We start from the raw sequence: 20,325 nt of genomic DNA, 5'->3' as shown, positions 1-20,325 counted from the left end.
GCAGCCCTGCCCACCTGCGAGAGAGCGGAGCCGGCTGCTTATAAGCCGCGGCATGAGCAGCGGCGGCAGCATCTTCATTGCTTTGGTCGCCGAGAGCACAGAGAGACCGAGCGAGCAAACTAGCCCGCCCGCGACGCCCCTCAGATCCTCTTTGTCGCTTGCCTTGGGATCGCTCTTCACCGTCATGTCTCTTCGCAGCAGCTTCGCCCGGCTCCTGAAGCAGCAAGCGGACTCCGCACTGCAGGTCCAGAAGAGACGGGCGCACTCGCTGGCCCTCATCGGAGCTCCTTTCTCCCGGGGACAGGTGAGCGGCGATCGCGGTGCAAGGGGATACGGAACAAAAGGCTGGACGGCGGTGCGGGTTTGCAGGCCTGAGCCTGACTCTCTCTCCCCCCATGCGGCCCTTCTGAGACCGCGTACGCGTTGGGGGGGGCGGGGGGCAGAGAATTGGAGGAGGCTGAACCCCTCTCACCGGGACTTAAAGGGGAGGAAGGGGAAATCCTGCTTCGCTCTTTCAGAAGGCGATTCCCAAAGTGGACAAGGGGGGAGCGGACAGCATCTGACTGTATCCTTTGTCCCCCGTCGGGGCGATTTGTAAAGCCCCAGGCCGCCTTTGTGTGATTGATGCTTGGCTTCTGAAGTAGCTCTCGTAGTGGCTCCATAGCTCCCCACGCCCGCGGCAAATGCACAGCCCGAGCCGCGGTGCTCTCCAGATTTGTCGGACCCGAGCTCCCAGCATCCACCCCATGGGGGGGGGGCGATTTCCAAGGTCACGGCAGCAGCGAGCGCGGGGTGAGCGCACGGAGTGCCTACGGTGCTACGGGATGAGTCGGAAGGGCGGGAGAGGCGGCGGGGAGCAGGCGAAGGTGGCGCGCCCTCCTCGCCAGTGGAAATTTCCACGCGGCCGCCCCGTGATGTCAGCCCCGGCGCCCCGGCCCCTCCCGCCCCGCACGCGGCGTGTCTGGACCCTCTTTGCTTTCTTTGTCTTCCAGAAAAAGAGAGGAGTGGATCATGGCCCTGCCGCCGTCAGGAACGCGGGGCTGGTGGGAAAGCTCTCCCGCATGGGTAAGCGCGGCCGGGTCTCCGGCCTCCCCTTTCTGGTGTCTGCTCTGTCCCCTCTCCGCTCGCGTGTGATCAGTCGTGAGTCATACCTGGGCAATAGGGAGGAGAATGCGAACAATTCTGAAATCCGAACCGCCCTTCTTTCAGGAAAGTCAACGGAGGTGGGGGTGGGGATGGGGATGGGGAGGAACACCTAATGCTGGGGTCTGATGCGCCGATGAGAGAGGCAGGCTCTGCTTGCGAGAGGGTTATGCGGTAGGGACAAAGGATCCCGGAGACCGGCTGTGCTCCTTTTTTCTACTCTAGAATTCGCATCTTTGGCTGCCTTGCAAAGACATTGGAAGGAAGGACCTCACATAGCTAGAGGCCATGTCCTTTCCACCAAGATATATTTTCTCTTCAAGGAAGAATTTTAAATATCTCATCTATTTTTGAAAGCAGAAGGGCTCCAAAGCATTTTGCTGCCCAAGGCACAGCATTACCTTTTGCCTCCTCCCTCCCTGCCTCCCGCGCTCCTGCCCTCCAGCACCAGTGGCATAGCAGTGTTGCATCAAACAGATTTAGAGTCTTGTGTTCCCTTAAAGGCTAAAAAGTACATCCTGGTACTAGCCTTTAGAAACTATAGTCCATTTCATCGCATGCATACCACCCAAGGCTGACTTATTTTTGTACCTGCAGCAGAAAATCCCATAAACAACTCTTTCTGGGGGTAGAAATATAATACAGTAATAGCTATTTGCTGCTGTTTCTTGGCAGCTAACCCTGAATCAGCTGTCTATGGTAGCAGCATCACCCTGCCAGTTGGTTAGGTCAGCCGTCGGGTGGGGGATCAGGATTTAATCTTACTTGACAGTGCAACCATATCAAGGAGTAGCTCCCCCAGAAACTTAATAGAAACAGATTCTAGCACAGATTGATCAGATCTACTTCAAAATGAAATCCTAGTCTTCCCTACATACTTCTAAAATACTTATTCTGATGCATGAATGGAGAACCTCTTTCAGCTCCAGGGCTGAATGCCATTTCAGAGAAGCTATAGAAAGCTGCATTTGGGTGGAGGCTGAGGTCAACATACTGAGCATACCAGCATATTTTAGCTTAAAGCTTTAACTGCTAGCAGCTAAGTATTTGGAAATACATTTTAAACCTTTTAGAATGGTGGTGGGAGTATCTGCTAAAGCTGGAAAAGCACCAAATGATTTTCCCGTTGGGGAAAGGAGTGAGGCCAGGAATAGGGATGTAGCCTTTTGGGGACTCCCACCCCTGCTCTAAGGTATTTCTTTCCATATCAGCTAAGCCCTATAATAAAAAGTCCTCAGGACAGCTGATAGAATACAACAAAATTAAAGCAGTCAAATGAATAATTAAACTCCAAACAAAGTTCAACAACAGGATGAATAAAGAGTGAAGAATAAAATGTATGTGGATTTTTAAAATGATAGCAAGATGTAACAGGCCTGCACAAGTAACAGGGTCTTAGCCTGGTGCAGAAGGGACCTTAAAGTAGGTTGCAGGTGAGCCTCTCTGGGGAGGCAGTCCATAGCTAGGGTGCCACTACTAAAAAGAAAAAAAAGCCATTTCAGTCATAGTTCTCTGCTGCACCTCCCTGGCGGCCACACCCAGAGAAGAGCCTGAGATGATGCTGTCTGATGATATCCAGGGAGGAATACATGGGAAGAAGTGTTCCTTCAGTTTCCGGATCGCAAACCATAATGGTCAAAATGAACCCTTTCAAGTGGGCTTGAAAATATACCAGGAGCTAGGAAAGATAGCACAAAGCTAACAGATGCCTAGCACCCCTTAAGAATCTCACATCCATATTCTGGAGTGGCTTACATCTCAAGACCATTTCTGAGGCAACCTCATATATAACACATCATTAAAATCTAGACATGAGCTAACTGAGAATGGATAATTAAGGCACGTCTGATCTTGTCCAAGCAGGGTCATAGCTAGTTTTATTGGACCTGCACTGTAAATTCCAGGCCTTGCCCTCTGCCTCTGAAAGTATAGGCCTTGCTTAGCATGAGTGAAATGCTGCCATATAGTTACCTTGTTCAGCTCACTAGGTACTGTTTTCTAAAGGCTCTGAGAGAGATGGCCAAAGGACGGACACAGAGCTATCCTCTGTTTTGAAAGAGTGCACCTTACCGGATCTGCCTACAAGTTTATACTTTGGTCATGCTTAGTTTAATTAGCCTATGGTATTACATCCTATCATTTTGGCACATAGGGTGGGAATATTTGGACTAGCAAGATGGGAAACCTCTGCTGTTATGTCTTGTGGCATGCTAATGAAGATGGGAAACTTCATGTGTAATAGAGCACAATGATGGGAAACTGCCTATGGTATACATTTTGGCCTTGTGTATTACTTGGACTGATACGTTCCAGCTGATTGTAGTTTGCCTTGCAGGCTAGTCCATGCAAAGCATTGTAAGTGATTTGCTGCTAAATCTTTTGAAAAGCTAGCTAGTAACTTGCCTGTTACAACAACAAAGTGTTCTTGTAAACAAACCTGGACCTAGCAGATCAATTCCTTGGGATTGCTCAAACTTTTAGCCCACAGCTTGGGCAACATGCTAGGGTACCTGCCTAAGCTAGTAAAGGATAGATACTTTGTGCCACAGAGGCACTTGTGTCACTAGTGACAGGGATAAATTAATAAGCAGCCCCAAAACTATGAACGCTATTCTTTTGTAAGCCTCTCCAGAAGAGGATGCACACTGTCAGTAGTTTCATGCAGATGTGTTTAAGCTAGAGCCAAAGAAACTCAGCATATCAGTGGCAGAGGAAGAAGCTGAAATCCTCCATCAACATCTGGAAATGCCCATCCAGACATGACCAGAACCATTTAAGGACTGATGTTAATGTCCGCCCCTCCAGAAGGTTATGTTGGTCCATGATATTGAAAGCAACTGAAGGTGCAATCCTGTTTAGCCAGAAAACAGTCTTGCAACTCTCAGCATTTCCTTAGCCTGCCATCCTTTTTCAGTTTAGACATGCAAGAGAACCAAAGGATCATACATCAGAAGTCATTCAGCAGCATAGTCAATACCGTTTTCATTCCAAGTGTGACCATGCTGATTTATCTTTTTTGATAAACAGATGGAAGAGAAGTCCCCTTATCTTAATGGAAGAGTAAAGCATGTGTGCAGCTCTTTTCTTGCTCATAGCATCTGACTATCACAAACGTTGGCAATTGGCAGCACGGTGGTCAGTTTTGCTAAGCTAACCTAGTGAGTGTGTTTGTATTGCATGGCAACCCATCTCCTCCCTCCCACTCCCCTTCATTCTCCTTTACCCAGGCAGTATCCCAAGGGACACCATGGAGAATGTGGCTCCCCTCTTTGACGGCTGTGGCTGCAGCCATGGCTGTCAAGCAGTCTCCAGTGTGCAAACCAGGCTCACGCCCTGAAGTGCAGCAGATGGGGCAGGGGAGCCAGTGAGCCACCCTTTTCAAGGGTGGGGTCTGATCCACTCTTGGGCACAAGGGGAAGCGCTCAGCTGGGTGGCAGTGTGGGAAGGAGTAGCACTGATAGGCTGATTCTCCTGCTCCAGCCTGATTCTATTAAAGCAGGACAGGGGAGGGAGAACGTGAGCTAGGGGAGGACGCTCCCTTCTTGGTGCATCCCTGCCTAGCCCAGGCCCTGCTTTCCCTGCTGGAGAGAAAGCTGCTCAGGCAGGAGCAGGTAAAGAGTTCCTGGGCTAAGCTGGGGCTGGGAAGGGAACATCCTTTACTCTCCCTTCCCCACTATTGCTTGAGTGGTTTTCTCTCCAGGGAAAGAAGAACGCAATCCTGCCTTCTGCCACTCCCACCTGGGAGAGACACTCTGGTGGACACAAGGTTGGGGAGCCTGGCATGCACCAAAGCACCTTTCTGCCAGGCAGGAGTGATGAGGGCCAGAGAGACAGGCCACCTTCTTTCCAAGGTAGCCCTTCCAGGCTGATTCTCCCACATGCACACCAGAGGTTCCATCCCTTTCTTGGGTGGGAGAAGGAACAATCAGTTGGGAGTTGCTGCCTGGTTGGGGGGCATTTGTTCTCAGCTGATTTCTCCCTTCTCTATCTCATGTGTGAGAGGCACTTATGGGGGAGCCATTGGCTGAGTGGCCCAGGTCTTGCCTCAAAGAAGAACTGTGGGGCAGAAGGTGGAAGGAGCCAGGAAGCCAGACAGCTACTCCAAGCCATGGCAGTTGTCAGCCATACCCTCTGACTAGCCACTTGGCAAGTCAGTTCCTTGTCCATGACTTAACATGTGATGTCATCTTCCACAAAATTTCCATGAAATGTCATGGGAGTAGAATTGTATGGTATTGTGTCAAGGATTTAGTAATGTTTCCTTTCTCAAGCTTCTTGAGGAAAGGTTTGCACAATCTGAATCTTTTGAAATTCACATACGAACCAATATAAAATGCACATATAATGCTTGTGAGGCTGCTTCACATTATGGTATCCAAAACTGCCATGGCAAACAGCTTTACCTTTTTCAGAATTTCAAAACACTGCTCATTTCATGTGTATTTTTCCACTCTTTTCATAAGACGCACCAGAAGGCAGCTCATAATTCTAAAACAAACTAAAGGCAGAGATGTGCTGCAAGTTGCAGGACATTTTGCTGTCCAAACACGCATAGGATTTTGTCCTGACTCTAGATGGAGGAAGTCAGTCAATAAACTGAAATTCCCACCTGATTTTCTGATTGGCTGAAATATGTGGTGATTAACTTTAAACCCTTTCTGCTGCAATTTTGTACACATTTGCAAGGGAGTAAATCCCACTGAACTTAGTGAGACTTGCTTTAAGTAGACATGCAGTATTGTATTGTAAATTCCAATCTCAGTGGCAAGACAGTTCCCATCACATAGTATCACTCCATAAATGGATTGTTGGCAAATCTATATCAAGGGCCTGTTGAATGCTGCATCATTACAGAAACGAAGCAGGAATGGATCTTAATCAATAACCTGGATTGAAGACTATAGGGGCACCCAGGTAAATAAATATAAGAAAAAGAATAAATCATAGTAAATTAAGCAGTTAAAACTAGAACTAGGACAGGGTTTCAACCTTTGTAGAGTGGCAGGGAAGGGAAAGAACAAGCATCAAGAGCTGATATAGAAAACTGATTTAACTTTTTGAGATGTTCAAAACCCTACTCTCGTCTTATGTATTTTTCTACTCCTTTCATGAGACAGATTGACCCAGTTTACATGTAATGGCAACTCATGGGTTGTTCAATCCTTAAGTAATCAAGCAACAAGAAACCATGGGTTAAACCTGGGGATGTTTTTTCCTCAACAGCCAGGAGTTCTGCAATTACATCCCGTAGACATTCCCGGGTTGTTAAAAAGGCAGAAACAAAGTAGACATGCTAAGCATTTGGGAGGTGTGTAAACCTGGTCAGTATCTTTTAATCCATTATGAGTCCTTCAAGAACTGAACATAAGGAAGATGACAATCTTGTTTCTTAGGAAAGTGGCAGTAAAATACCTATGATGATCTGTGCATAATGTGTTTTATAGCCAGACTCAACTCAGTCCACTCTGGCTTTTGGGCATGTTGTGCTTTTGCGCTGGATTGGTGCAGTTGTCCTCTTCCTTGCCTGTAGAGACTAGACTGAGCAGGAATGCCACAGAGTAGATGCTGAAAACTCATACTCAGGAAGTATAGAGAAGTACAACCTAAAAGGAAATGTCAACATCAATGACCTCTGAAGTGTGGTAAACATTACATCATCTAATGACGAAAGTACTGTTCAGCTTTGCATAGTTTTTGCAACTTAGTATAGAGCTTTAAAGTGAGGATTAAACTTCAGCTTCTTGCCAGGAAACAAGACAGTGATTCTGCCACATGATTCAGACTAAACTTTTTGGATTAGTTCAATTGGTTCAAATCCTTTTGCTGCAAATCCTGAGGGGTAGCCAGGTTAGTCTGTTGCAACAAAAACAGCAGAGAGGTCCAAAGACAAAGATGAGCACATTGTTTTGTGACTAATTGTTCATGGCTCGCTTCGTCAGCCACAAAGTGGTTATAAGCATGATCTGTGTAGATGTGTATAGAGCAGCCTTCAATGCCTCTGGTGTGTCCTTAATGTACACAACACCTAGATGGCACCAGGCAGGGAATCAGAGAGAGAAGGAAGGGGGAATGTTAATTTAAAGTTAGGCCCAAAGACTAGACAGAGGTTTTGATTCAGGTGCTAAAGGAAAATGGGATCCATTCAAAGGAAGATCCCATCAGAGTAGATGTGACTCCCTCCCAACTTCTAATGAATGAGTAAAATAAGATGAAGCACGGGGAGGAGCAACAACTCTTCTGTAATGACCCAGCCACTAGCAGGTCCTACATGAGTTTAAGCCTTATTGCACAACATTGTTGATGAAGATTCAGCAGCTTCTCTTCCAGGTTGTACAGAATGTTTGGACTGAGCAAAATGCTCCACTCTTGCTTCACCCTGTTTAATGTAATGTGTATTTAGACATTTTTGCTTTTGCATATTTTTAAGTCTTTTGTAAAACTTTCTTTACATAGGTGTAAAAAGAGAGACAGAATTCATTTTACTTGAACTAGGCTTACCAATCTGAAAGCAAACCAAGTTACTAAATCAAATTGTATTAATTGTAGCTTCCAGCAATTTATAATCACCCACATAATTTCCAGTGAGTAAATCATAGCATTATGCAAATATCCCCTTTTCCTTCATGTGCAATCAGTAATTGACATACCTTTGTAAAGAATGAAATTCTGGCTCATCAGTGGAGAGTGCCTATTTCATATGATAATGACAGACAAAATGCCATTAGTGGGAACAAGAGGGGATTTTCCAGCTTTTAGTCTCATGGGGAAAAATTTGCAAACAAGAAAGGGGGAGTCCCTGTAAAAGAGCCTAAAGTGCAGGTATAAAAAAAATGGGATGTGACTGGGTATAAATGCACTTTTTCCTTTTCCTGGCTTCTTGCTAGAAATGCTGGCTCAGTTCAAGTTACGAAAGGGGCAAGCCCCAGCAGACAGCTCTGCTAACAAGGCTTGAGGGATTTATTTATTCAATTATTTATTCAATTTATATTCCACATTAAATTAGTCTGAGGATTCTCTAAACAGATTACAAAAGTACAATAAAAACTTCTGATAAAAAACATAATAATCAACAGCCAGTGAGGGATCAGATATAAAAAGATTAAAACAGTAGTATTAAAATTACACAGTATAAAATCACATTTTTAAAATCAGTTATTCAAATTCCTGGAGAATAGGATCATTGCCCAGCGCCAAAAAGATTGTTGTGATGGCACCAGGCGAACTGCTCTCAGAAGGCCGTTCCATAAATAGGGTGCAACCCCTGAGAAGGCCCCTCTTCTGTTTGCCATCCTCCTTACCTCCTTGGAGGATGGCTCTCTCAGAAGGGCCTCCTCACTTCATCTTAGGGACTGGGTAGGTATATATGGGAGCAGGCAGTCCTTCAGGTATCCTGCCATTTAGGGCTTTATAAGTTAAAACAAGCACCTTAAATTGGGCCTGGAGCTCAAATGTTAACCAGTGCAGATGATATAATATCTGAGGGATATGGAACTGCTTGTGTCAGCAGTCACGCTGCCCTATTTTGTACCAGTTGAAGTTTCCAAACAGTCTTCAAGGGTAGCTCCACATAGAGTGCATTACAATAGTCGAGAGGTTACCAGAGTGTGTGTGACAGTGGCTAGGCTCTGCCTGTCCAGGTAGAGCCACAGCTGGTAAATTAAGTGTAGCTGAAAGAAGGTGCTCTTGCCCACTGAGTTCACCTGAGACTCCAGGAGCACCCTCAAGCCCCAAACCTTGTCCTTCAGGGGGAGTGCAACTCCATCCAGGACAGGGTGAAGGCCCACCGTCTGGGCAGATGGTCCACCTACCAATAGCATCTCCATCTTATCTGGAGTAAGCTTCAATTTATTGGCCCTCATTCAATCCATTATCGAGCTCAGGCAGTGATTCCGGATGGAAGCCACCTCACCTGGGTAAGTTGAAAATGAGATGTAGAGCTGGGTGTCAGCAGACTGATGACACCTGAGCTCACCCTTCCAAATGATCTCTCCCAGTGGTTTCATGTAGATATTAAACAGAATGGGGGATAGTATAGGGCCTTGAGGAACCCCATAGCATAATTGCCACAGAGCAGAGCAAGTCACGCTCAGCGCCACCTTCCAGACGTGGTCGGCCAGGAAGGAGTGGAACCACTGCAATGTAGTGCCCCCATCACCCAACTCAGCCAGCCTGTCCCCATGGTCAGTGGTGTTGAAAGCTGCTGATAGGTCCAGGAGAACCAACAGGGTTCTTTATTGTTGTTTGCACATGATGACAAAACATTACTTTTGTATCAAGCTTAATATAACAGTTTATGTTAGAAGATTGCTAGCTGTCTGATTTCAGACATACTCTGGATACACAGAATTGTAAATTGGTGACCTGCAACAGCAGGAGGTTGGCCTTTTTGGCCCCTTCCAACTCTGCTATTCTATGATTCATGTTAAATGTCCTGCTCTTTATTTGAATAATCCCTCTGAGGTTAAGAGAGTAGCATAGAGACAAAATTATATAACAGCTTTTGGCCATAAGCCCTATTACATAGTAAGTTTAGTCTTTAACTGTGTATAGTGTATTTGTATAGTTACTCTTGCACCAGAATTAACTGATTAAAATATATGGATTACCCCATCACTTTATTGATCAGTGAGACAGTTAACTGAAATTGATTTTGGGACTCAGTGAGTAACCCCAAGAGTATTGGATGTAGCAGCTAGCTGCAGATAAACAGGAGCGGATCAGGTCAGCCCAGATGTCCACAGAAAGCATGCTCTTATACAGTGGGCTGGATCTACACTGTCATTCCACTAATGGGAGCAGTTGTCAATGGAACAGGAAGCAAAATAACTCTACCTCCTCCTGCTTGCCCTCAAAATCCATTCTAGGAAACCCTCTGGATTAGATTGCCAGGCACCAAAAGGGAGGAAGATGTTCCTTGTGCTAGTAGTAAAAAAAACTGCCCTTCTTTTCTAATACCAAGAAATCAGTTAAAACAGGTCACCTGGATTTAAATTAATTTAAAGGTAAGTGATGACCATAATGTTGCTTTCAGACAATTTTCTTCTACTCTTTAGTCATAGTGCAGTTTTCCTATGAACGGGCTTCTATGAGATCAGGGCTCTTAAAGGATGGGAACCGGTGGAATCCAGGGAAATGTGCTGGAGATATCATTTATTTTTATACTGCCCAATAGCTGAGGTGCTCCCCAGTATTGCCTGCTGATGTATTGCTTGCTGATCCTGGAAATTATTGTTTCTTAAAATATGCATTCCACTGAATGGCAGCAGGCATGTGCAAACAAGCATTGTCTTACTGGTATTTGATGCACAAATAGCAAAGGCTTATGATGACTCATAAGAAAAGATGAAAGAGCAGAATGGAGTTGCAAGTCCCAGCCTGCTGGTTGTCCGGTTACACACTGACACAAAGACAAGGCAAGCCTGGAAACTGGGCGTGAGACTTGAGTCCCCTGCTGTCTGTGAAGCAGACTAAAGTGGGCAGAATGAACAGATGAAGAAGCTGTGCAGCGGGTTGAGTCTGGTGTACCAAAAACATTTCTAGAAAGTGGGGGGGGGGGGACTGTCCCTAACCCAATTTCATAAGGTTTGTAAACTTAAGGATTACCCACTACTGCTGCTTTACTCAATTCTTTCTTCATGGAATATGTACTGCAAGCTTTCTTCAGCCACGTTAGACTCTATGCAACCTTCATAGATCAGAATTGAGGCCAAACTCTAGGCCATTTGATTGCTTTGTTAACTTTCTGCAGATAAAACTAAAGGCCCTTTATTGAGCCCTCAGTGTTTTGCAAATCAGACAGAAATAATCTAACCAATTTGACTTTTTTTTTGGTACTATAAAACTATTTATGACTTTACTAAATCGATATTTAAAATGGCAACCTAAAGCCCAATAGTCTTTTATTTGAAGAGGTGCCAAAGGTTCAGCCTCAGTTTGAAAGTCTGCTTTGTTCAATTCATTTAAAAATAAAAAAATACAAACAGAGGGACTGATTATCCTGTTATCAGGTTGCATCTGCATAGTAGACTAAACAGGCAGGAATGCAAGTCACCCATCTTCTAAGCTATATTGAAATGTACTGTTTCCATTAAAATTAACATAATTTCTAAATTTGCAACTGTACATATGAAAGAGCATGTGCACATTTTATCCAAATATGCACCCTCGTTTAGTCCTTTGTTTTGCAAATTAATTTTTTCTTGTTTTGGCAGCTTAGAAATGGCCAACCTACATTATTTACATGATCTTGCTTCCAAGCAAAGTACACTGTTGAGATCCGCTAGGATCTCATAAGCCATTGTGTTATTACTCTAAAGGGAGCCTATAACTGTAGTCTATTTGATATTCTGATGTTTGTTTTGAAAATAATTATCTCCTTTGAGAGGACACTCTTAAACATGCTACTCAGAAGTATGTCCCACTGAGTTCAATCAGAGCTGGTACTACATTATAGGATTTCAACCTAAGTATACTTGGCAATGGTATTTTTTAAAGAAAGAAAAGACCTGAGAAGAAACACTAATAAGTGGCTGTTTGAACTTCCTGTTGTTTTCTTTTCCAAGTTTTAAAATATGTTGTTAAAAAAAACCATGCATGTGTTTTCAAATCCCCTTCCGAAAAGTCTAAGGACATAATAGGAATGCTTTTAGCCCTCCATACTTGGAGGATCATGGGCATCCTATCGAGAGAAGTAGTGATAAGATGAAGATCACTTTTGTGCTTATTCTGCTCCTCAAAGCACTTAGCTGATTTCAGCCTCTATGTGTTTTTATACCTGCTCACAAGGGGCCCCATTCTTCTCCCTCCTCACCCCAACAGCATCTCCTTTGGAGGTTGGTCTTCCATTCTAGGAACTGTGGCTGATGCAGGAAGAATTGTGCTTCCTGCAAGAGGGGGAAGGTACTGTGAGGTCAGAGTTTTAGCTCTGATCTTGGGATGTGTTTCTGAGGTTGGAGCTGGAGCTCAACCTTTCCTTTAGTCATCTGGACATCATCTAGCAGCCACCGGGTTGCTCCCTAAATCATGCATAATTTTGAGGGCAAGAAAATAATTGATTAAAAGAATCTATAAATATTTTCAAACTATAGGCTGTTCCTGAATTGTTGCACTTGAAATTTCAGGTAGGAGCAGTTATAGTGAAGAATGCATTTCATGACTCTACTTCAGAGCTATTCTTTAAATATTCTTCAGTGTTTGGGCTTGTAGCTGCAGAACATAGCAAATGGTCTGCCAGTGTTGGGTATCAGGCATGTACTTGAGAACAGTGTGCTCTGCCCCTACTGTTTGTGGTGGGGCAGGTGGAGTGTTTAACTAAAATGAAAATCAGAAATAAGTTAACAAGTTCACTTAAGCATTAATATGAAGGTGGGGTTCTTGCATAAGCAGCAATATGGCTGAATACATTAGTACACTAGTACAGGTATATGTAAGTATACTACCAACTTTCTAATTCCATTTATCTTGTCCCCAGGTTGCCAGGTATATGACTTCGGTGATTTGAGTTTCACCCCCGTGCCCAATGATGAGCTCTACAATAATCTAATCAAATATCCACGCTCTGTAGGCTTAGCTAGCCAAATTCTGGCTGACACAGTGAATGGAGCCATTGCTGCTGGACATAGCTGTATAACCATTGGAGGTGATCACAGGTGAGCTGACAAAGATTAGCAAGGAGTGAAGTAAGTTTTAAACCTGCTTTGCTTAATGAATGGTAAAATATATTCCCTATGTGGATTCCTTATCTGTATTTATTTATTTATTTATTTATTTATTTATTATTTATTTATTTATTTATTTATTAAAACATTTTTATGCCGCCCCATTCGCTGAATTAGTGCTGGCTGATTAAAAGTCATGCTAAAGCATGATCAGCACTAATCATTGTTTCCTATGGTAAATGGCAATTGGTTTTGCCTAGTATTCGAGACCATAAATAATACTTTTACTGTGCATGTTTAATTGCTAAAATGGAAAAGTTCCACAAGTGATGAAATTGGCTACTTGTGGGGAACTAAATGCTGAGCCATACATTCCATTGTAGACTTCCCTTAACTGGAGCACTTCAGGCTGCAGGCAGGGCTATATTTTTCACTACTTACCCTATTGCAGAGTACATCTAGGGGCTATGGATGTAGAAAGGTTGCATACTGGAAGGAGTCAAAACCATTTGATCTGGTGTGCTTATTCTCTATATACAAGAAGCTAATGTGGAAGACCATTAAAATGTCTCTTTCCACCACTACTTCGCTGTACTACAGTGAAAGGAGGATTTTGCTGCAGATTCAGCTTGGTTCTACTTATGCAGTTTCTGATGCTAATGCAGAATAAATTTGCACTCCCTTTTCCTGGCAGAATGGTAATATGTTTCACAAGATATGAGGCAGATCACTGGCAACAAAGCAGAATCCATCCAAGTCACTAATAGCTGGGCTCAGAGTGTTCTAGGCTCTACTAACAAAAAAAGCAACCAAACAACTAATGTACTGATGACTGAACAGGAAAAAAAGGATTATTTTCTTAGTTCTGTCACTAAATTTGTTTTTCGGCGCCAGGCGAAGACCTTTTTATTTAAGCAGCATTTTCAATGTTAATATTATTGAATTTTATCTGGCCAGGGCGGCTTATTTTATATTGTATGTATTTTATTTTAATGTTTATATTTTTAATTATAATTATTTAACTAATTGTTGTAAGCCGCCCTGAGGCTTCGGCGAATTGGGCAGCATAAAAATGTTTTAATAAATAAAATAAATAAAATAATTAGTTACTTGGTGATATTTCAGTATTTTTCCCTTTGCTTTATCAACTTCTAGCAACAAGTAACAAAATGAAATAGCTACAGGTGCAATGTTTAAACTATTAAGCATTGCAAGGCACCTGATAAGTCTAAAGCAATAGTTTTGAAATATAACAGATTGATTCTGAATAGAGGAAGGGGTCATTCATAGGCTTACTAGTGTTTGCTGATTCAAAGGTATTCAACTTTATGTTGAATACATATGCTTTATGCTCACTTTTATATGTGACTTACTGAAAGCTAGAAGAGGCAACTCCATGCCTGGATTTATTCTCTCTTTGTATGCACACGGTGTTTTTTAAATTTAAATTCTTGGGCAATGTGCTTGAACAGATAGTGCTAGCCTACCTCAAGCTATTTGTGGAAGACTGAAAAATCATGTGGTTTAGTACTGAGCCTGCCTTAGTTGCAGTTGTGCTTGCCTGACAAAGGGAGCTGGAAAATGCAGCAGTTCGTCTATTTTCTTGGACTTCTCAATGGTAGCATTCTGAGCCATCCAGCAAAATTGGGAGTTGCTATTATGAGGTTGCTTCAGTTTTACCTCGAGGGCAGGTTTCAAAAGGTGGCCTACAGCCCCTTCTGTACATGGTTTTTCTCCCTTTTAGGGATCAAATTTATAGGTTGGAAGTGCTCCTCATAGTCAAGCAGAAATTGTGCCACAGTTGACTAGTCCTGAACTGTCCATTCCTGAAAAGGATCAATATGGCTTCTATTATGCAGGCTTTTGTTAACTTCTGACTAGATCACTGCAACATTCTGAGGGCTTGTCTTTAAAATGTGTTTTAAACTTCGCCTGGTACAAAAAGTTGCACTCAGGATTCTAAACATGCTTATCTGTCCATGTTTGCAGGGATGATGGTTCTAGTATGATATCAGGGATCAGAGTAATTAGTGTAATTGTATACATGGTCTCCAAGATCCTTTGTATTATAAGTGGCTATCTTCTTTGTGCACCCAGCTATGTTTAGAGTACCAGATACTCTAAAACTGCTTGACCTAATTTATGTGGAACAGATAAAAAATGAATTCTGATCTCTTTTCAGTTTAGCACTTGGTTCCATCAGTGGCCACACAAGACAATACCCGCACTTATGCGTGATCTGGGTTGATGCGCATGCTGACATTAATACTCCACTCACAACTGAATCAGGAAATCTTCATGGACAACCAGTCTCATTTCTTTTAAGAGAACTTCAAGATAAGGTAAGCAGGGACTGGGCCATCCAGCTGTGAAGTATAAATCTGCCTTTTCTCCATTGCTTGTCAATTATATAAAACAGAGGTGACGCTGCTTTCTCACTTACAGTAAGGTCTAGAATCCTTATGCCTGCCACAAGTAAATGTACCTTTAGGACAGCCTTTTACTGTTGATGAGGTTTGGCTCCCATGTCTCACTAGGACCACAATAGGGCTTGTGACACTGCAATTTTAACTCGTGGGAACACACCTGAACACTCCTTCTGAAAAATAATACCAAAAGATTTTATCATGGTTGCTTGAGGCAGGCATGGGGATGCTAGATCTTAAGTTACCTTTCAGTCTTGTGAATATTTAAACAAAAAATTCAAAACATTACACAGATTGTCCAAAGAAAGCAAGTAGTTTCCAAACTGAAGACCGACCAGTTTTCATTGGCCTTTCCTTAAGTCTGGGACACTGGGGGACGGGGTACTAGTAAGTTGTTTTTATTTTAGCCTCCGTTTACACAATTATCTTAGCAATCACATGGTTCCAGGGTCCACAGAATGGTTTGGACTCCCCACTCTGAGGATGGAGACAATGCTCTGATATCTAAAGCACTGCAGAAAGAACTGTACCAGCTGCCTGTCCAGTATAGGAAGAATTGTCCTCAGAGAGGGAAGAAGAGGTAGTGTTCTGCTAGACAGAGGAAGAAGTAGATTGGAGAGGCCAGGACAATACTTATTCTGAGCTACCTCCAGTCTCCTCCCCTCCTCTGCAAAGCATCCTTGCTGGACAAGCTGCAAAGCCCATCTTGCAAAAACCCAAAGGTCAGAAGATGGAGAGCAAAACGATTGCCTATGCCACTCCTCCCACCCTGCCAGCTTCAGCTTCATGGGACATAGCAATCTCAGATGCCTCAGCGTTTGGGGGCTTCTGAACAGAGTGGACTGCATGCAGATCAAGCAGGGAAGCACATAGTAAATCTCTTCATTGCTGAGCCTGGAGAAATCATGGAGCCAGTGTCCTACTCCAGGTGTGTCAGGCTCAAGGCTAGACCAGTACAGGGACAAATCCAAATAAAGAAGTCATTTAAGCAGGCAAGTCGTCAAACAGAAATGTTCCACCATAGAAAGGGAGCAGGCTAAGATAGGAGTGGTCAATATATAGCTTATAGTCAAAACAGTTTACCAGGGAAACAAGTTTTCTGGAAAAGTGATCTGATGGGCAACAAGCGCAAACACAGGGGAGCAGTCAAGTGGAAACAATCCAAATGGCAGAATCAGGCAGAAGTCCAGGTTTGCTGCACAAGTCAGGAAAAAAAGAGGAAACCCAAGACTAGGAAGGAAGCCATTAATTCCAGACGCTCTTAAGTTACGACAGATAGTGGATATAGCTGGAGCTACCAGAGGCCCCATGATCTTACTCCTGGAGAAGAATGTAACAGATCACTTAGGGTGAAACCCTATACATGTCTGAAAAAGTCTAACTGTTCCTTTACTGATACAAAGTGTAAGGCTGAAAAACATGTCTCCCAAAGCCTCCCAGGAACACATTCTTTTCTCTTTTACTGTAGGTGCCATTGCTTCCTGGATTTTCCTGGCTAAAGCCCTGCCTTTCAAGATCTGATATTGTATATATTGGCCTGAGGGATGTTGATCCTGCTGAACAGTAAGTGCAAGACAGTTGGATTCGGAAAATATTTTACAAGCACTTGGTTTGGGCTGCTGCTGCATTTGTAGGTTATCAGCACCAACAGTAATTATCTTGGTTTACAGCACATGATAACCTTACACTATTTTTTCTCATAAACAGCTATATTTTGAAGAATTATGGCATCCAGTATTTTTCAATGAGGGATATTGATCGATTTGGAATCCAGAAAGTGATGGAAAGAACATTTGATCATCTTTTGGGCAGGTAAACCTCTTTGAAAATCTTTTGGAAGATACTTTGTCTGACAAAAAATACCTGACATACTCACATGCTAGTCAATTATCTGTTTTCTGTCTAATTGGTCATTCTTTGTTCATATTTAGTATAAGTGATTCATTACACAAGGGCTCTCCTATAAAATAATTCTCCTTCCACAGAGGACAAAGACCAATTCACTTGAGCTTTGACATTGATGCTTTTGACCCAACACTGGCTCCAGCAACAGGGACCCCTGTCTTGGGTGGCTTAACATATCGTGAAGGCATGTACATTTCAGAGGAAATACATAACACAGGTAAGAACCAGTTTGAACATATTTTACTTCTAACTTAGGATAATACAAAAAGTATATGTTTGCATGGTAGATATATTACAAAGTATTTAGAGATGGTTGAAATAAACAGGTAGGAGTACAGTTCAAACAAAAGTTCATGTTCTTTCTTTACTGTGCTCCCTTCTGGAAGGAAATTCATGAGAAAGATGGGACTGCACACTTACAATAATAGGAAAACAATTCTTTAGAACAAAGCCTAAATCACATTTCCTAGTTTTAAAAAAATCCAAACAGACTTTATTCCAACTAAATTCTTACAATTAAAATCTTTATGGAAATTTAACTTACTAACAGGAACTGTTATTTTAATTGCTCTGTGATCACATTGCTATTCCCTTGCATCCTTTTATTACTTGTAATTTTGCTAGATTCTCTAGAATGAAAAAAGAAATTAGTAGCCTAGTTCAGACATCACTGAATTCTAGAATGTCATGATGTGTGAATATGGCCTTTCTAAAAATAATCATGGTTTGTTAACTAGAAAACCCAGAAAGGAACCCATGGTTTGTTGCTGGGTTATGCATCTATTTTGCAGCATTTCTTAAGTGTTTAGCCACTAGATGCCACTAGTTTGATCTGTGTTTTATGCTACTGGCAATATAACCTAAAGATTTAACTTGAAACTGTTAGTCATTATTGTTATTTTAGACGGCCATATGAAAGGCAATACAAGGTTATTCTGAATCATGTAATACTTTTAAAATTGCAAGAATTTCTTCCAGTCAACCCATACAAGATGCATGTCACACTACAGTTAGTATGAATAACTTGTACTTTGGTTGAATTGGTACTTTAAAAAAAAGTTTCACAGTTTCTTTCATATTATACACTGTGTTTAATTTCTTAGGGCTGCTTTCAGCTGTGGACCTTGTAGAAGTAAATCCCCTACTTGGAACTTCACAGGAGGAAGTGAACGCAACAGCTAATCTTGCAGTAGATGTGATTGCTACATGCTTTGGGCAGACAAGAGAAGGTGCACACATTGTTTTTGATGATCTCCCATCACCCAGTTCACCAGATGAATCCGACAGTGAAGAGCAAGTCCGGATGTAGGACCCCCAAGAATCAGCAGATGCTTCACACTGGGCATTATATACAGCTCTGCTGACCTATTCACATGGACAGACTGAAGAACTGACTATATTACACTCTGTGTTCTGTTTTGGAGATATTAGTTACTTTTTCCACTGCATGACCAAATTGCTGCAAGTTAGACAACAAGTCAGCTTAGACAAATGTTTATTACTTTACAATTATACAATCTTACCATTACTTCACTCCTCTTTGTCTTTTTTCCAGCCATATTTCCTCTCAGCAGCCCAGCACCATTCTCAGATGAGCACACTGTCAAGACTACTACCGCATCAGTAGTGTCTTTCAACTATATTATATTAAGTACAACCCACCCCTTTCAATCTGTGCCCAAGAGCCATTGCTCAGCAGTGTTCATGCATAGTCCTTCAGGTGGATGGAAAACAAAGGCAGAAGGCTGTGTATCTTGAGAATTTAGCGGAAAAACTTGTAGTAGACAATGCCTGCCAGGATGGCTAGCTCCAGTAGGATAATAACAGAGAGCAATAACTTGTTTGTCATAAGTCTAGAATGAAAAATGAAACATAATCTTAACTGAAAAAATCTGTTAACTGATCTTAACTGATTTTAAAAATCTGACAATACTGCTTATCTAGGAGATTGTCACTAGATGAGATAGAAGCCTTAAGTATCATATTTAGAACATGCATCCCACTATGTTCAATGAAGCTTACTCTGGAACATGTACATTGTATAGCAGCAAAGCTCAGGAATCACAGGAAAGGAATAACCAATATTTAATTTTACAGGAACTCAACAGTTCCTAGGATTCTTTATTTAAAACAAAAAGTTACTTCCAAATAGGAAAAACGTGTTAACAAGTCCTGACTTCATGGCCGCTTCCAACTCTCCTATGATTATTCTATGTTTTCATATGGAAACATCTGTGAATACTTAGAATGAAATTTAATGGGCAAGTTAATGTAGCCTCTTCAAATTCTAGTACCAAGCCATAATTAGATGGCTTACAAACATTATAGAATTTGTGTGCTGAATTCGGATATTAGACTATAATTCAAGGTAACTGAAGCTGAGAAGCCAAATCACTATTTGTGTTCCAAACATACAGTCAAACAATGCTTTATATTTTGTCACTTCTTGCCCATCTCCCCAGCTGCTATTCCAAACTATTATATTTGCCCTACCACTGGCACAGTGGGATTATGTGTTACCACATTATTACTGGATGGCAATCACCAAGGCAACAGTACTTGATAAGTTAGGAAGTGCATTCCTTCCTTTCAGCAGTTTTGCTACTTTCTCTCTCCTTGGTTGCCCTGAAATGTGCACAATGCATCTTTGGATACCCAGAAATGTTTCCTCTCACCTTCCGAAAACCGTATGTAATCATCCAAATAATAGGGGAGAGCCTTGCAAGAAAACTAGCAGGCTGCCAAGAAAGATGTCTGAAGCACACACATTTTTCCTCTTTCCTCTAATCAACTGCTAGAATATTGTCTTTGAATTCCCCTTCTATGGTTAGTTCAATAAATAATGTTAACTGAGTATGTATAATACCCTTCCTTTTTTGGCTCTGGCACTGAGAATCGACTTAGCAGCTGAAATAAAGAAGTGTTGGAACAGGCTGATAGTCAAAGAGACCAAGGCTGCGAACAGCCTAGCACAAGCACCTTGTGATCCTCCAGATGTTTTGGTCTACAACTCCCTCATCAACCCTCTCTACTGATTATGCTGGGATAGTTCATTTTAGACCAAAAAACCTGGAAGGCCACCTCAGGCCTAGAGAAAGTTATGTTAGAGAACTACAGTGAGAGCTGCTTGAGTGCTTTCATTGCTAACTGCTTAGAACTTTCTCTAACACAGTAGCCTTAGGAATTGTAGCAAG

At 42.4% G+C, this 20,325-nt stretch overlaps 2 protein-coding genes across 3 annotated transcripts in view; one reads left to right on the top strand and one right to left on the bottom strand.

Moving 5' to 3' along the window:
• Positions 1–55: 55 nt before the first annotated feature.
• ARG2 (arginase 2) lies at positions 56–18,659 on the top strand. The gene is made up of 8 exons (XM_044436203.1): positions 56–304; positions 993–1,065; positions 12,614–12,791; positions 14,983–15,142; positions 16,695–16,789; positions 16,934–17,038; positions 17,212–17,348; positions 18,235–18,659. The coding sequence occupies exons 1-8, from the start codon at positions 185–187 to the stop codon at positions 18,438–18,440; spliced, it is 1,074 nt and encodes a 357-aa protein (XP_044292138.1). The 5' UTR covers positions 56–184; the 3' UTR covers positions 18,441–18,659.
• The window catches only part of VTI1B (vesicle transport through interaction with t-SNAREs 1B), a 25,986-nt gene continuing 12,104 nt past the window's right edge, over positions 6,444–20,325 (bottom strand). Inside the window, exon 6 of one of the 2 annotated variants that reach the window (XM_044436205.1) lies at positions 6,444–6,746. In XM_044436205.1, coding sequence (XP_044292140.1) covers positions 6,677–6,746 — 70 coding nt within the window. In that variant the 3' untranslated portion in view covers positions 6,444–6,676. Of the gene's footprint in view, positions 6,747–18,609; positions 18,985–20,325 lie in introns of those variants that run through there. The other variant, XM_044436204.1, reaches the window with a different exon arrangement.

This window comes from Varanus komodoensis, unplaced genomic scaffold, assembly GCF_004798865.1.
Source record: "Varanus komodoensis strain SLA01 unplaced genomic scaffold, ASM479886v1 scaffold3, whole genome shotgun sequence".
NCBI lineage: Eukaryota > Metazoa > Chordata > Lepidosauria > Squamata > Varanidae > Varanus > Varanus komodoensis.
Note: the sequence above shows the minus strand (reverse complement) of the source record. Positions and strands in the feature narration are given on the sequence as shown.

Coding starts and splice junctions, on each gene's coding strand:
- ARG2 (XM_044436203.1), top strand. CDS start 185: ATGTCTCTTCGCAGCAGCTTCGCCCGGCTCCTGAAGCAGCAAGCGGAC. Junction 1,066..12,613: donor GGGAAAGCTCTCCCGCATGG/GTAAGCGCGGCC, acceptor TCTTGTCCCCAG/GTTGCCAGGTATATGACTTC. Junction 17,039..17,211: donor TTTGATCATCTTTTGGGCAG/GTAAACCTCTTT, acceptor CTCCTTCCACAG/AGGACAAAGACCAATTCACT.